The sequence below is a fragment of the Zeugodacus cucurbitae genome, chromosome 6 (assembly GCF_028554725.1).
Source record: "Zeugodacus cucurbitae isolate PBARC_wt_2022May chromosome 6, idZeuCucr1.2, whole genome shotgun sequence".
Lineage (NCBI taxonomy): Eukaryota > Metazoa > Arthropoda > Insecta > Diptera > Tephritidae > Zeugodacus > Zeugodacus cucurbitae.
In genome coordinates, this window is record NC_071671.1 from 66,010,610 (window position 1) to 66,027,189 (window position 16,580).

Genomic DNA, 16,580 nt, shown 5'->3' on the forward strand with positions numbered 1-16,580 from the left:
TAGTGGCAGATATTTTGGAGAAAGTGTGTAGACAGAAAAAGGGCATGGGGAATTCTTAAGAAAGAATTGACCAACTAAGTAATTTTCAGTCTATTTTTTCAATATTTTGATATATATATTCTTTATTCTTCATTATATTCTTCGTTACTTCGAAGCTATTCCTTTCTATGGTAGTCTTTCTGATTTTAAGCATACCACTTATTCAATTTGTTACTCATACGACATGTCTGACAGCACACTTACTCCAGTTTAAGTTACTCATACGCCCCGACATCCTAAATTACGATATAATTTAACAGGAGAATTGAAAGGTACTGAATAATAAAACAACTTTGTGACACGTGCCAATAATTTCGTGAGCTGATATACTATCCTCCCATAATTTATATCCATAAAGATATAAATATGGAAAAACTTACTTATTTGAAAATTCTAAAAATACTTCAAAACTTTATAATCAATCTTAAAAAAGCTGTTTATAATAATTTATTTTTTTATTTTTGGATACATGTGACACACATCAAAAACACATTACACAAAAGCATACTACAAGCAAGCCCAAATACAAGGAAACTGTGAGATTAAAAAAGCTTTACACGCTTCGCTTCCAAAAAATATGCCCAAATCGATTTTTTATAACTTTCACAATGTAAGTTGCTCACTTCTTTTAGTGAGACTGCTATTAACGCAAGATTTCCAAGATTTGAGTGAAGTATATTAAGTAATGGAGGGTTGTTGAAACGAAAGTGAAATGGAAATCAAAAATTTTGGAAGTATAAATACACTAAAATTCAGAGAATTGTGGAAATAAAGTTAATGAATATTGACAAAGTTAGTATAGATTTTGTTAACTTAAGAAATGGATCATATTTTTATAATCGAATGTTATGTCAGCTTTTTTATTTACAAAGAAAAAACTATTAAACTCAATATTTTCACATTCTACAATACTCGTATCGACCTACAGATACCTTGCCTCACGCTCTGCTATCAAAATTCAACATCAAGAATCAAGCTCTAAACTCTTCCAAGTAGTAAAAGGTAGTAATAAAAGCAGAACGATACTTTAATGCGCTCACTGTTTTTGAACAATTTTAAATCACTTAGTCACCATTGAGTGACCATACCCCCGGCAGCGAAACTGCTTGCTGAACTTATAATTTATCTTCGTATAAAATGTCAGCATGACAACAAATACAATAATTTATGCGCTGACTAGCGTATAAAGCACATCCTTTTCAAGCAAACAACACGCACACACACACACACAAACATATAAAATTTGTTTGTATTGGTAGCTGTGAAGTCTCACTTTGCTCTCAATGTCTCAATGCTAAAAGCATTTTTAATGCGTAACTTAAGCTACAAGCATTGAGTACTAAATGGATTTGACATGACACCGAATTCAATTTGTGTGGTATTTAGCTGACAAAGTGAGCTTTAGAGCATTGTACACACAATGTGTGTGTGTGATGAAAAATAGCCCTTTACTTAATAAAAGCTTCATTTGTTAAAAAGAAAAAAAATATTTTTGTAAAAAAAAACAATAAAAATATTTTTATATCAAATTCAAATATCATTTTCTAAATAATATTTTTCTCCTTTTCTTATTTATCTTTGCAGCGATCTCTCATGGACGTGAAATTTCCAACCGTATTACCACCGAATCCCCAACTCAAGGTGAGTCTAAAAAAAATACAATAAATTTGCTTCGAACTATTTAACACTATTACAAGAACTATAAGAAAAAAGTATTTACTATATTATTCTCTCTCTCCTTTTATGCTTTTTATCATTCATCCAGGCTTTATTGGTTTTCCACAAGTCGGACAATATCTGCGAAGTGGTAACGGAGGCATGCCATCGACAGCAGCTCGATGTGACGGTGGCGCGCACCAAAGAGGGCGCCCTCGATACCTTGACCAACACAAATGAGGAATTCTATCATTTGATTATAATTGATGCACGCTCGACAAAGCATTTGGATGCTGAATATATAGCCAGGTGCGTGATAAATGATGGTGAACTAATAGTTATATAAAGGGTGATTTTTTAAGAGCTTGATAACTTTTTAAAAAAAAAAAACGCATAAAATTTGCAAAATCTCATCGGTTCTTTATTTGAAACGTTAGATTGGTTCATGACATTTACTTTTCGAAGATAATTTCATTTAAATGTTGACCGCGGCTGCGTCTTAGGTGGTCCATTCGGAAAGTCCAATTTTGGGCAACTTTTTCGAGCATTTCGGCCGGAATAGCCCGAATTTCTTCGGAAATGTTGTCTTCCAAAGCTGGAATAGTTGCTGGCTTATTTCTGTAGACTTTAGACTTGACGTAGCCCCACAAAAAATAGTCTAAAGGCGTTAAATCGCATGATCTTGGTGGCCAACTTACGGGTCCATTTCTTGAGATGAATTGTTCTCCGAAGTTTTCCCTCAAAATGGCCATAGAATCGCGAGCTGTGTGGCATGTAGCGCCATCTTGTTGAAACCACATGTCAACCAAGTTCAGTTCTTCCATTTTTGGCAACAAAAAGTTTGTTAGCATCGAACGATAGCGATCGCCATTCACCGTAACGTTGCGTCCAACAGCATCTTTGAAAAAATACGGTCCAATGATTCCACCAGCGTACAAACCACACCAAACAGTGCATTTTTCGGGATGCATGGGCAGTTCTTGAACGGCTTCTGGTTGCTCTTCACCCCAAATGCGGCAATTTTGCTTATTTACGTAGCCATTCAACCAGAAATGAGCCTCATCGCTGAACAAAATTTGTCGATAAAAAAGCGGATTTCACATTTCGAACCGAACACTGATTTTGGTAATAAAATTCAATGATTTGCAAGCGTTGCTCGTTAGTAAGTCTATTCATGATGAAATGTCAAAGCATACTGAGCATCTTTCTCTTTGACACCATGTCTGAAATCCCACGTGATCTGTCAAATACTAATGCATGAAAATCCTAACCTCAAAAAAATCACCCGTTATAATAGTAAATGCTATTCTAACTAAAATCCGCAATATAGTTGAATTAATGGATGTAGCTCTCTGGCGGCAAAAGCTCTTTCTTATTATGGAGCAACCTTGACTTTTGCACTCCAGCCATTGTGCGCAACTTTGAATAGACTCTCATATTTTTCCTTTTTTTTATTTCGCTTGATTAATGCTGACTTGTCGTCTGTTCTTTCATTTCTTTATTCTTTAGATCAATACGTCATACAAATGGTCATCATTTTACGACAATAATTGCTGTGGTTAAAAAGAGGTAAGTAGCTTGCCACATTGCGAACCAATTAAGCTAAAAGATTTTCTATAATTTATTTAAAATATATCTTTTAAGAAATTTGAATTGTTTATAATTATAAGTTTTTAAGTATCTGCTTGTAATTTAGCATATATCTGAGTATGCTTGTAATCATTAAGGTGGCACTGAAAAAGTAACGTGAATTTTTTTTGGTAACTTCCCCACTTTAGGTAATAAACTATATAAAAATATGAGCAATACATTTTAGAACATATTTCACAAAGGTCAAAGGTCAGATTTTCAGTAAGAAAAATATACAATATTTTCAAATCTAACGATATTGGGTAAAAAAATGGCCAACCTCATTCAATCCTCTTTAAATAAGTCAAAAACAATTTAAAAATTTAATTTTTATATTTAAGGACAACCTTAATATTCATTACAACATAAAATTGTAGAACATAGCTACGCTTGAATCAACAGTTACGTTCTCACATTTATTTCTTTTCAATATTTACCCAACACCTTTTCCGAGTTCAAAGTAAAAGAAAGTGAAAGAAAAACAAGATTATTTCCACAAGTTGGCTTAACAAATTAAAAGTTTGGATTTATGCTATGTGCGTTAGGTGAATTACTACCTGGCAACGTGTGAATTGGTAGCCACATACATATGCGTGAGCGCTTACATGACTACACAGAAGAAAATATAGCAAAAGGCAAAAACAAGTTGAAGACATATCACTTTAAGACGTTTTCATTAAAACTTTTAATCAAGTTGCAGTGAAATGAGCAACAAATCACACTAGTTGCCAACGGCAACAACCACGGAAGCCACGGGCTGCCAAGAAAAGTACACAAACAACAATAAGAAATGCAGAAAAAATAAAATATATATATATATATATGAAGAGCGCAAGATAGCGCACGGGCGTATTTAACGCCAGCTTAATTAATTAAGTAACGCAATAAGCGATTTCCTATCTTCAACAGCGGCGCTTGTTTCTATATTTTACTTACATCCTCGTACACAGCTGTGTCCTTTGAAGGGCTGCGCAAGTTAATCACTGGCAGCCACACTAAGTGGCAGCTATGAGTGCAGGTTTTCGAAGAAAAAAAAAAAAACATAAATAAAAGTGAGATAAACAAGCGAGTTGCAGATTAATATTTTATTGCGCATCGTTAAGCGGAGTGCACAACTTATTTAGCGTGGAAGCTAATAAGTGAAGCGTTCGTGCTCTAATTGTGGCTGACAACTTGTTGATGCTCACTGCAAGTTAATTTCACTGGGTGTTGGAGAAAGAATTACGGCTAATTATAAACAACGATTTCCGCGCACAATTAAGAGTTAATCCTGCTTTGAAAAGAAATTGATTAAGCGAGCTGAATTAATATCGAAACGATTACTTTACCTATTTTTATTTATGAAGCGTAGAGCAAGAATAGTTTCTGTTGAAAATGGACAAAGTCATACTTTACTTTACATTCGCCAAAAAGTATACTAGATAGCTCATTAAGAGCGCCTAATTGAAGACTTCTTTCAATCATACTCCTACTAACTAAACCAGGGTCGAAATCGAAGATTATACTCGAGTTCTGGGATTCTATTAATTAAAAATTGATTGGTAACACACTAAATTTGTTTTCAAAAGAAAGTAATTTCTGAGTAACTATTTTCCATTGCGCCGAGATGTAGGCAACATGTGATCAACAGTTTTCCAAATACGGAAAATAAGTTAAAATTTCGAGTTTGAATATATTTTTATAATATTTTTGAAATTTCCTTTACCTTTTCACACAGTCAGTTTCAACACATAAACTTTCTTTTTAACTTTCTGCTAGACTTATCACAATAAAAATTTAAAATTGGCTTCTAAATATAATATTTAAAAATTAAGATATACATATTGTATATCTATATATATTGATTCTGCACCTCAATCCACCATCTCCTAAGGACCTTAAATTATGTGAACTCCCTCTTGCAAAACTCATATATTTAATTCTCTCCTTTTGCTTTATTGTAAGCTTACAACTATACCACTTTCTAATTCCCTTCTACTCGTCCGTAAAGTGACACCTTTAATTAAATCTCTTACAGCGTAAACTACATCCTGATATGTCAATTTTAAACTTCTGCTCCTTGTTAGCCAGCGACTACACTCAGTTCATTTCCTCCCATCCGCTTTGACCTTTTATGTGCTCTGTGAAAGTCTTAAGCTTTTTCGGTACAATAAACGAGTCCATCGAAGCGTTGAAATTAATTTCCAACCAACTTGTAACGGAAACATAGAACACAAGAGAACATACACTACGATTGTTTGTCATTTTGTTGACTCTCGTTGCACTCCGAACCAATTACGTTGCAATAGTGAGTGTATCCGGTGTTTTGATGATAAGGGACTGCCACTTTGCTTAATTCGCATTTAAAAGGGGTGATTTGTAATTAAGATGATGTTGGAAGTAAGTAAAGTGATGATTTTAGTTGCAGTGAATTGAGGTTAAGGGTCAAAGTGTATAATAATTAGTGCTAGGGTAATTCTTAAAATCAAAGTTAATATTTTTATGACCTTTGACACCGAAATATACAGTTTAACCATATCGATAACAGTTTAAAAAACGATTCTTAAACAAATTGTTGTATGTTCTTTTTCCTACCTTTGAGAACCACCCTAATCCAAAGTTATTTGTATAAAGTGTATATATTTATTGTGAGCGCGAATTCCATGTATGACTTGAAGACCAAATTGGTATGAAAATAAATATGATTTTTAAAATTCCGTATACAATTTAAAGCACCAATATATACGTATCCGTGTTTATGTGTGAATGTATTAGTGCGCTAAGAAAATATGTAAAACCTTATGCCATCAGTATGAATTGTTGTAATGGAAAATCGTAAAACTTTAACGACCAAGTTTGCCACAAAATACACACTTTCTTACTTAAAATGTTGTTCGATGCATTTGTATGCGTCTCTGTGTGAGCATAAATTTAAGTGCAAAATGCTGCAAAGTGGTCATTAAAGTGTTCAACTGACTTTTACTGCATTTTCTGTGTTGTAAATAAAATGGAAGTTTAATAAATTCAAGAAATCCTCTAAATAAAACAAAAAATAAAAAAAAACAATTAGAATTCAAAAATAATTTTAAAACTAAAAAAAAAGAAATTTTAAATTAGAAAAATTTAATTTAAAAAAATTAAAAAAATATTTAAAATAAAATAAAAAAATTTAAAAAAGATTAAATCAAAAAAATTAAAAAATAAACTAATTTTTGTTATTATATTAGAAAGCCCATTGATAGCATTTAAGTTTTTGAATTAGTACTGCAACTTCTTCCACTATATCAATCACTCTCTTATCTCTCCCTTCACACTCACTCTCTTTTCAGTTTCTTTGAAAAGGATGATGTACTAATCGCACTATTAGACGCTGGCGTTAATAGGGTAAGTCGCAAGTCAAAAGACCCACTTTTGTAGTAGTTGTAATGCAACAAATGTGCATTGTTGTTGTTGACCACGTTTGACATGTGTTGCGGTTTATACAACAGCGTCTGTGTTTGTTCATGTGTGCGCGCTGGCAACATTTCAAAATGTTAATTAACTATTTTCTTTCTCTCCCTTTTCCATATTCGCATTTCCACACATACACATGCGCTGCTTTGTGCTGTTTGAAAATACACTCGACCTGCTGGACGCTCAACAAATCGCTGCAACTCTTTGCAAACTGCAACCACAAAATTCAATTCACCAACAACTACACCTGTTGCGGATGCTGTTGGTGCTGGTGCGATTACGGATGTGATTGTTGCTGTTGTTTGTGCGTGTATAGTGCGTTCCAGAGACCACAAATCTTTCGATGTGCAACATTGAGCTAAAGCAAATCCTGCATTCAATTGTGCGACCACACAATGTTATGTCAACGCAGCAAGTGAGTAAGAAGAAGCAGAAGAAGTTGAAGAGTAGAGTAGATGATTAAATCACTTAAATATATGCCATAAATGCAATAAAATTTATAAAAAAAACTATATAAAATAAATGTCTTCCATTTCTTCAGGCCCTCTACACAGCGTTGCATCGGCTTAAGGAAGTCATTCTTATCACAGACAACCACCTGCGCATTCAATATGCCAATCGGGCAGCAGAACGTTTGCTCAATATGCGTATGGTAAGTATTAACCGTTATCTACAAGTTTCTTCAAGACACTAGTGAGAAGCAAATGAACTTTTATGAACTCGAAAATACACTAAATAAATCATTTCAGTGATCTCGTCTTAGCCAAGTCACATACCTTTTTTTAATGAATTTAACTGCATAACTTCGTTGTTGTTTTTAATTGTAAAGTTAATTCATTAATTTCATTTCTCTGCACTTTAATTAGGATGAAATAATTAGCAAACCATTGGCCGATATTTTCATCTCGGATGTCTCGACGATTATGATACACGGCCGCAAGAATAAAGAATTCGATGAGATCTTGACGGTGCGGCGCAAGGGGCAGGAAGACGTGGCAATGCATGTGCGCGTCATACCAGTCGCCTGTATCGGACGGTAAGTGATCCTCTCTCTTATTTGTCGAAAAAATGCTTTCGGTTTCATAAAACTTGAATAACTAAAAACCCTTTGTTTTCACTCCACAGCACTCCCACACATTATGTCTTCAATCTCGATGTACCTGGTTCACATGGTGACTTTGTTGCCACACTACCACAAGCGCGTGAGGCACCGCGCGGCTCACAGCACTCCATACGTCGGGGCAGTGTCGATGTGCGTTCGGTGGCATCGGATGGCCTGCGGCGTACCAGTCTGGCCAAGTTGACATCACTGCCATTGGAGGCGCCCATTACAAAAGTAGGATTTATTACTAACAAAAAAAACCAATAATAATAACAACAATGTAGATAAAACTAGCAATAACAATGCAGCGCACAAGTCAAACACTAACTGTAGTAGTATTTAAGCGTAGTAAAGTAACCCGAGTAGTAGATTTTGTTGTGCTGTCAAACTCAAAACAAAAAACTCCCATCCGCTCGCCCGCCAACGTACCAAGTCAAGTGTGTGTTTGTATGCGTGCGTGTGTGTCATGCTTTACTGTCTTGCAAATCTTTGATGAAATTTGCACTTTTAGCATTTTATGTGAATTTAATAATGAATTGCATTTTGGCTTTAAGAGTTCTTGCGGTTGCTTTGAAGAAAGCATTGAAACTAAAATTGTACTAACTAATTAGCTTATAGTTAACATGTTGCTCTTCAGGCATTAACTTACACATACACACGCACACAAATAGACACTAGTTAGTAGTCGCACAAAAATATGCTTTAAAAAAATGCGCTGTAAACGCAAGCATCGAACTTTTACACTGAGAAAAATTAGTTAGATGAAAATGGAATTTTTTTTTTTCAAATCTTTCTTAAAAACTAATATTGTAGATAGACTCTCGAACTAGAATATTATTAGGAAAATTGCTCAAAGAACTTATTTAAAAAAAATCAAGTCTACTTGGATGAAGTTGTTGACCTATCAGTCTCTTTACTGCCATCTGATTTCTAAATTTCTAAATGCAGTTATTGTAACCGGATACACTTTTCAAAGCATAAAATGCTGCTAAAATGAGAGATCTTTACCTAAAATATGTCTCCATTCTTATGGGTAAGAAGTTGAAATCATTAATTATACTATTACTAAGAGTCTCAACTCTTTATACTACAAGAGTAATTGTTGGAAATTCCTACATTAATTCTAGCCATCAAAGTCTAGAAATTGGAATATTTAATATTTTCCAAAAAAAAAAAGCAGTCTCTACAGCTGTTAATCAAGAGACCCAGGTATCTAAAAACAGACCTATAGAATTTTTTAATTTCTAAATTATTTTCTAAAACAACTTAATTTATTAGTGAACATTTTTTCGATCATTAATTAATATACAGAGTTGCATTTGTGTCGAGAAGCAATTGTAAATAAAGTAGAATCTCCATGACCTTTCAAAACTTTCCCTCCCATTCAACCTTTTCCTTCTAAATGCACAATCAGTAAGGTATATTTTGAGGTTTTAGATGCGTGGAAACTAGAAGAAAACTTTACTCACTGAGAACGCTGAGAATTTTCTAAGAGTTCTCATTATATTTTAAGTAGTTGATACAGGAAAAATGTAGACAAAATTGAAACATGGCTTTTTAGATTAGATTTTGCGCCAGCAAATACTTATCGGCAGCAGCATTAAATTAATCCATTTGACATTTGTTAATTCTCAGTAACAACGATAGATAGAGCTTACTTTCACACTAATTTAATTAAATACACAAAAGCAACATAATAGATACCAATATTCATAAATCTCAAGAAAAGATTCAACAAAATAATTTTAAAATTTTTCAAAACAGAAACAAAAGTTTTTAAAAAATGTAGAAACAGAAATTTATTCGACTGCATAAAAAATTTCTTACAGTGTAGAACAGTATTCTCTTGAGAAATATCACTGAGAGCTGCCTTAAGCATTCATATTAGTAACTGTATTATTGAAAAAAAAAACTACCTTAGAATACACACGTAATTGCACTGAGAAAAATACTCACACAATTTGAAAAATTATAAATTTAAAAAACATTTCAAAATTAGCTTCTCAAATTCGGCCACACCACACCAACAGACATTAATATGTTATTTCGCAATTTTTCTCAGTGCATATATTAACAAATTCAAATTGATTGAACTAACTTACAAAAAAAAAAACTGTGTATGCCAATTATTAATTTCTAATGCACTCTAAAACTTTGTTTTTTCTCTTTTTCTCTCTTTTTTATTACATTTTTTACGTTATATGTGTTTTTCTTGGTTTTATGTTTGAAAAAAAAAAATATATATATATATTATATATGATCAAATTCATACATATGAACCAAACAACTATTTTGCTCTCTCGCTGCTCGCTCGCTCGCTCGTTCGTTCGTTCGTTTTGTTTTCGTTTGGTTTCGTTTTATATCGTTAAATGCTCTCACAACCAAATCAATCAACCAAAAATGAACCAACCAAACAAACAATCAATCAATCAATCAATCAACCAACCAACCAACCACCAACCAAAATCAATCAATCAAATCAAAACAACTACGCTCGCTATTTAGATAATCAATTTACTCTCCCAAGTACAGGAGAATTGTTCGCCGGACGAGGCACGGCTAATTGATAAGGTGATGGAATTCTTGAAACGTGAAGGACTTTATAGTCCACAAATGAAAGAAATACGCACAGATGATCCCATAGCGACCGATTTGATTGGTGCCCTATTAACGGTAAGTGCCATGAAGAGAGGGAGAGAATTATAATATTTATAAAGAATCGTAATTTTTTGTGCTCTTCGTTTAGGGTCCCAGTCTATATTCGTCACGCCGCAGCTCAAATGACTCCATCATACGCGTGGGTGGTCGTCAATCCACTTGCATGCCCGCCAAAATGAAGGTAAGCCGATGAATTTATATATATCTATTTACTTAATTTTCACTTCGTTTTAAACTCGCCAGGCCACGCCACACATTATGGAATTACTGGAAGAATCTCTAAGTTGGGAATTTGATATTTTCAAACTTGAAGAAATCACTGAAAAGCGACCACTGCTCTATTTGGGCATGGAAATGTTCCGACGTTTCAATGTCTTCGCAACGCTGAATATCGATGAAAATGTCTGCAAGAGTTGGCTGGCCGTAATCGAAGCGAATTATCATGCGAATAATTCATATCATAACAGCACACATGCTGCTGACGTCATGCAGGTGCGTACTCACATACATCACTGAGAGAAATCGTTATTTTTTACTCAAAATATAAATATTTCTCTTTCTCGCCAGGCCACGGGCTGTTTCCTCACTCAGCTCGCCGCCAAGGATATGGGCATGGACCGCACAGATGAGGCCATCGCGCTGATTGCGGCCGCCGCACACGATGTCGACCATCCGGGACGCTCTTCCGCGTTCCTCTGCAACTCGCGCAATACTTTGGCGCTACTCTACAATGATCTGTGCGTCTTAGAATCGCATCATGCTTCAATTACCTTTAGGCTTACTTTAAGTAAGTAGCAAACTCGTAGCTCACTGAGTATAATATGAAGTAACACTACAATTCCCACTCCAAACTAGGTGATGATAAAGTCAACATCTTCAAGAATTTAGACACTGAGAGTTACAAATCAGTACGCAGCGTTGTAATCGATATGATTCTCGCCACAGAAATGACGCGGCATTTCGAACATTTAGCCAAGTTCGTCAGCATCTTCGGCTCGGATGAGGAACCAAAGGATGTGAGTTTCACTTATTATTTTATCCATCTCAAATGATACTCACACATTTCGCTCTCTTACAGATCGTGCAATCTGAGGAGGAGAGTTCGATTCTCATTCGTCGCATGATGATCAAAGTGGCCGATGTGAGCAATCCTTCGCGTCAGCCTTCGTATTGCATTGAATGGGCGCGTCGCATTGCCGAGGAGTACTTCACGCAAACTGATGAGGAGAAGGCAAAGACTTTACCCATTGTTATGCCTATGTTCGATAGGAATACGTGCAGCATACCGAAGAGTCAAATCGGCTTCATTGAGTACATTATACAGGATATGATGCATGCGTGGGATAGTAAGTATCAACTGACGATTCGTTTTGTTTTGGGAGTAGGAAAAACATTCAGTATGACATCGAAACTATTTTCGAATATGTATTCGACAAACTTCGAAAAAAAAATTCCAATAATAATATACACAATAATCTTCAAAAAAATTTCGAATATGTGTTCGACAAACTTCGAAAAAAATATTTTCGACTAATAAAATAGACAATAATGTTCAAAATCTGTTCGAAAAAAATGTTAGCTAAGGAAACACACAATAATCTTCGAAATTCTCTCGAATATGTGTTGGACAAATTTCGAAAAAAAAGTTCGACTTATAAAATACCACGATAATGTTCGAAACCTTTTCGTGGTCAAAAACTTAAAAAAAACTTTTCGACTACTAAAATGTTCAACAATGCTCGAAATATTTTCGAATATACATATGTTCGACAAACTTCGAAAAAATATTTTCGACTAATGAAATACACCGTTACTTTGCAGGTTTCATCGACATGCCACAACTGGTCACCTACATGCAGATCAACTACTCACAGTGGAAGAAATTCGAAGATCAAGGTGTACACACACTGGCAGATGTCAAGAGCAAACAACACAGTTTGAGTGTGAAGAAGAGTGCCAAATAGCATTTGGCATTCAAGAGGTTGTTCTCAGGGCTATTGAAGCCGCAGCCGGTCCAGCCTCCATGTGCGTTGACAATTGGTGAAAATGAAATGGAATATTGCTTGCAAAAATAAATACAGTGAGACACAGCAGAAATGTGAGGATAATGGGACAACAGCGAAGAAACATGAATATGCAAGAGAAATTTAAAGGAAATTGATGTGGCAAAGTTCATATGAAATTATGTGAGAGAGAGAGAGAGTGAGTAAAAGCTGGAACACAAAGCATATTTATTTTCGAAAGCGAATTATTGACAAGTCGGTTGAGGTTATGTATGTGATTGACAAAAAGTGACTATACTGTTTGCTACAGCACCGAATGCGAAGCGTGAGGCATGCAATTGACTTGCACTGCCATGTGACGACCCCAACTGGCGCATGAAAGCTCAACACTGGCGAACTCTCTCAAGCAACTGGCGGCAACTCGTGCCGATTGTGGCCGGCACCGGCTGTTTACAGCACACATACATACAAACATACATTATACAAGTATAATACTAAATGTTCATTTTTCTTGGGCTGGACTCAAAATTGAAAATTTCACAAAACAAGCAAAAAAAAAAATCACAAAATGACCAAAAGAAAAAAATATGTATACAAAAACAAAACAAAAAAAGATGTTTTCTACACTTTTAACACGCAAACAAATATTTTAAGATGATTTCTTGAAATTATAAATGAAAAAGTTATTGTTAAATATAATACTTATATTGTAATAAATGTTGTTGAACGTTATGGATTGAACGGTTTTAAGCGAAATTCGGAGACTTTTTAGCAAAATTTCACTATTTTCTCCACTGGACAAACTCGTTGAGGCAAATATTTTTTATAAAAAAAAAACTATTAGGTTTATTCGAAAAATAATAAATTTTCGACACAAAACTATTAGTAAATTTTACTATATATTTCAACAACAACAACCACAAAGTAATGCTAAGTAATATTAGTAATATAATATAACTTTATAACTGTAACTATACAAGTGTTTTTCTTGAACCATTTTTTAACCCAAATGACTGATCTAACTACAGAAAATGCAACAAAACTGCAAAAAACTAATAGAACTGCATGTTTTTGAACTCTTTTTTAAAACAACTTTTTAGTAATATATATGTATGTACAATACTGCAGTAAACTGAATAAATAGTCTATTAAATTAAACAAAACCTTAAAAGAAATATATTGAAAAACTAGCAAAATTAATGAATACACTATTTCAAAATTGATTTCGAAAACTTACAATTACAAAAATTATTTACAAAAATTTTGAAAAACAAAATAAATATTTGCAAAAATTTTGTAAAACAAAATAAATATTTGCAAAAATTTTGAAAAACATAAAATCAATATTTACAAAAGTTTTGAAAAATTTTAAAAGAAATAACATTTCGCATAAAATCAAATACAATTTACAAATTAGTTAAATACAAACAATAACAAAAAAACGAAATTAAATCAAATATTAATTTTTAAGCTACGCAAAATTTTCTTATTGGTGTGCAACTGACTAAAAATTAAACTAGTTATAAAAAAAAGAACTAATAATTATATATATATAACGGTTTAATTAAATTAAAATTTAAAATTTAACTTATAAAGAAATTAAAAAAAATCTAACGGATTTAGTTAATTGTTTGCTGGTGCCAAAAATATAGTTTTTTTTCTTACTACATAATGTTTGTGGTGCACACACGAAAATTTCTAGCAGAAAACACCCGGACTGAAATTTGCAAAAAGCTTTTGTGTTTTGTGCAGAGTCTCTTGGCACTTTAGTATGTATGCATGTGCGCGGCAAACTTTTCAAAAACGCCGTTGTTGTTTACAAAACAAATTAGTTAAGAAATATATTGTATTTTCAAAAATTGTCACCCTTTATTTTTAGCTTAGTAACTACTTAAGTGTGTAAAAAAAAACGCAAAATTTTCAATTAACACTTTTAAAAAATTTAAGTTTCATTGTACTAAACGTAATAACAAATAACAAGTGAAAAATTGAAAATGAAAAACAAATAAGAAACAAAAGAAAATATTTGTTTGCTCCTTGCAGGTTAAGGATAAAAAAAGAAAATGTATGTTAAGCATTAGTGAATTTTATTGTAAGAAATAAAAGAAACTACAAAAAAATATAATTTTTGTTTGAAATTTTTATTTTTTTATATATTTAGTTTTTCATCATTTTACTTTACAACTGTTAGTTAGTTTGATACATTACTACTGCATTGAGATTTCCCACTACTTTTTTTATAAATTTAAAAATATATTTTTCGAAACAACTCTAGCAACGCTTCACAAAAATATCTTCCAACATTTGATTGTTGTTGTTATAATAGAATATAATAATAATCATATATTTTAACAAATTGATAGGAAAAAATGTTAAATAGGTGGCAACTCTGCTGATTATTCCAAACATTGAACCATCTAAGATTATTCTATTGTTATTTATATTACAATTTTTCTTTAATATTTTTTTATACTCTCGCAAGAAAAGTTGTTAAGAAAGTATTATAGTTTTGTCCACATAACGGTTGTTTGTAAGTCCTAAAACTAAACGAGTTAGATATAGGGTTATATATACCAAAGCGATCAGGGTGTCGAGTAAATTTCAAATCCGGATGTCTGTTCGTCTGTCCGTCCGGGCAAGCTGTAACTTGAGTAAAAATTGAAATATCTTAATGAAACTTGGAACACGTGTTCCTTGGCACCATAAGAAGGTTAAGTTCGAAGATGGGCGGAATCGGACCACTGCCACGCCCACAAAATGGCGATAACCAAAAACACATAACGAGCTATAACTTAGCCATAAATAAAGTTATGAAAATAAAATTTGGAACATAAAATCGCATTAGGGAGGGGCACATTTGAATGTAATTTTTTTGGAAAAGTGGGGGTGGCCCCGCCCCCAAATCGAGTATTTGTATATATCTTACAAATCTTGCCAATAAAGCTATATAAACCAAACTTTCTGCAGTCGTTTCTTTTAGCCGTTTCCTTATACAGTCCAAAAATTAAAGAAATCGGATAATAACCACGCCCACCTCCCATACAAAGGTTAGGTTGAAAATGACTAAAAGTGCGTTAACTCACTAACGAGAAACGTCAGAAACAAAACAAAATTTTACATTAGAAATGGCAGAAGGAACCTGCAGTGAGATTTTTTACAAAATGGAAAATGGGCGTGGCGTCGCCCACTTATGGGTCAAAAACCATATCTCCAGAACTACTCGACAGATTTCAATGAAATTCGGTATATAATATTTTCTTGACACCCTGATGACACTGATGGAATATCGAAATCGGTTCACAACTAAGTCTACTTCCCATATAACTCAATTTTGAATACTTTTGATTCGTTCACTTTATAATGTATACATAAGGAACCGATAAAGATAGCGAAATAAAACTTTACACAAATACTGTATTTGAGCTGTGACATCACTTGTGGAAAAATTGTCAAAATCGAACCATGACTTTTCAAGGCCCCTGATATCAAACATGAAGAACTCTGTGCCTAAGGGTAATTTTTCACCGAAAATAAAGGTAAATCTCTAAATAAATTGCGAGAGTATAAAATGTTTGGTTGCACCCGAACTTAGCCTTTACTTACTTGTTTTTTTAATTCTTGAACAGTTGCCAACCATATTAAAAAAATACATTAATTTTAAGCTTTCCTAAAACTTTTACATTGCTAGTCGTTTTTTTTTTTTTTGTTATTTTAACAAAAGCTTCCCTTGAAAACCTAAGGTCTTCACTGACCCTCCAACAACCCACACAAACATTAAAATCATATTTAGATATCTAGAAGTAACATATTGTCTTTGCTTTAACAGAATATTCCTTGTTTTAAAAATCTCAGATCTTACCAAACCCTCCAAATATCCATTGGAACTTTAAAATCATGTTTCCTGGATATTGATAATGCTGGATATGAAAATTTTCCGATATAGAATGTCAAAGGGATTGCTATGAGAAGCTTTGAGGCGTTAGATTTTACAAGACAAGTTTTGATATAGAAGAAAGACGGAGTAGTAGTATTGAGTACTTTGATCCCTCCTCCAAATATGG

At 33.4% G+C, this 16,580-nt stretch overlaps 1 protein-coding gene across 6 annotated transcripts in view; it reads left to right on the top strand.

The window, feature by feature from the left end:
* Window positions 1–14,414, top strand: part of Pde8b_0 (high affinity cAMP-specific and IBMX-insensitive 3',5'-cyclic phosphodiesterase 8) — a 156,846-nt gene extending 142,432 nt beyond the window's left edge. For 5 of the 6 annotated variants that reach the window (XM_054235057.1, XM_011183242.3, XM_054235058.1 and 2 more), the window contains 15 exons: window positions 1,624–1,680; window positions 1,805–2,004; window positions 3,205–3,264; window positions 6,633–6,687; window positions 7,073–7,171; window positions 7,298–7,408; window positions 7,623–7,792; window positions 7,882–8,092; window positions 10,364–10,531; window positions 10,605–10,697; window positions 10,760–11,008; window positions 11,084–11,303; window positions 11,372–11,532; window positions 11,595–11,862; window positions 12,338–14,414. In XM_054235057.1, coding sequence (XP_054091032.1) covers window positions 1,624–1,680; window positions 1,805–2,004; window positions 3,205–3,264; window positions 6,633–6,687; window positions 7,073–7,171; window positions 7,298–7,408; window positions 7,623–7,792; window positions 7,882–8,092; window positions 10,364–10,531; window positions 10,605–10,697; window positions 10,760–11,008; window positions 11,084–11,303; window positions 11,372–11,532; window positions 11,595–11,862; window positions 12,338–12,480 — 2,265 coding nt within the window. In that variant the 3' untranslated portion in view covers window positions 12,481–14,414. The remainder of the gene's footprint in view (window positions 1–1,623; window positions 1,681–1,804; window positions 2,005–3,204; window positions 3,265–6,632; window positions 6,688–7,072; window positions 7,172–7,297; window positions 7,409–7,622; window positions 7,793–7,881; window positions 8,093–10,363; window positions 10,532–10,604; window positions 10,698–10,759; window positions 11,009–11,083; window positions 11,304–11,371; window positions 11,533–11,594; window positions 11,863–12,337) is intronic. The other variant, XM_011183240.3, reaches the window with a different exon arrangement.
* The last annotated feature ends 2,166 nt before the right edge of the window (window positions 14,415–16,580 follow it).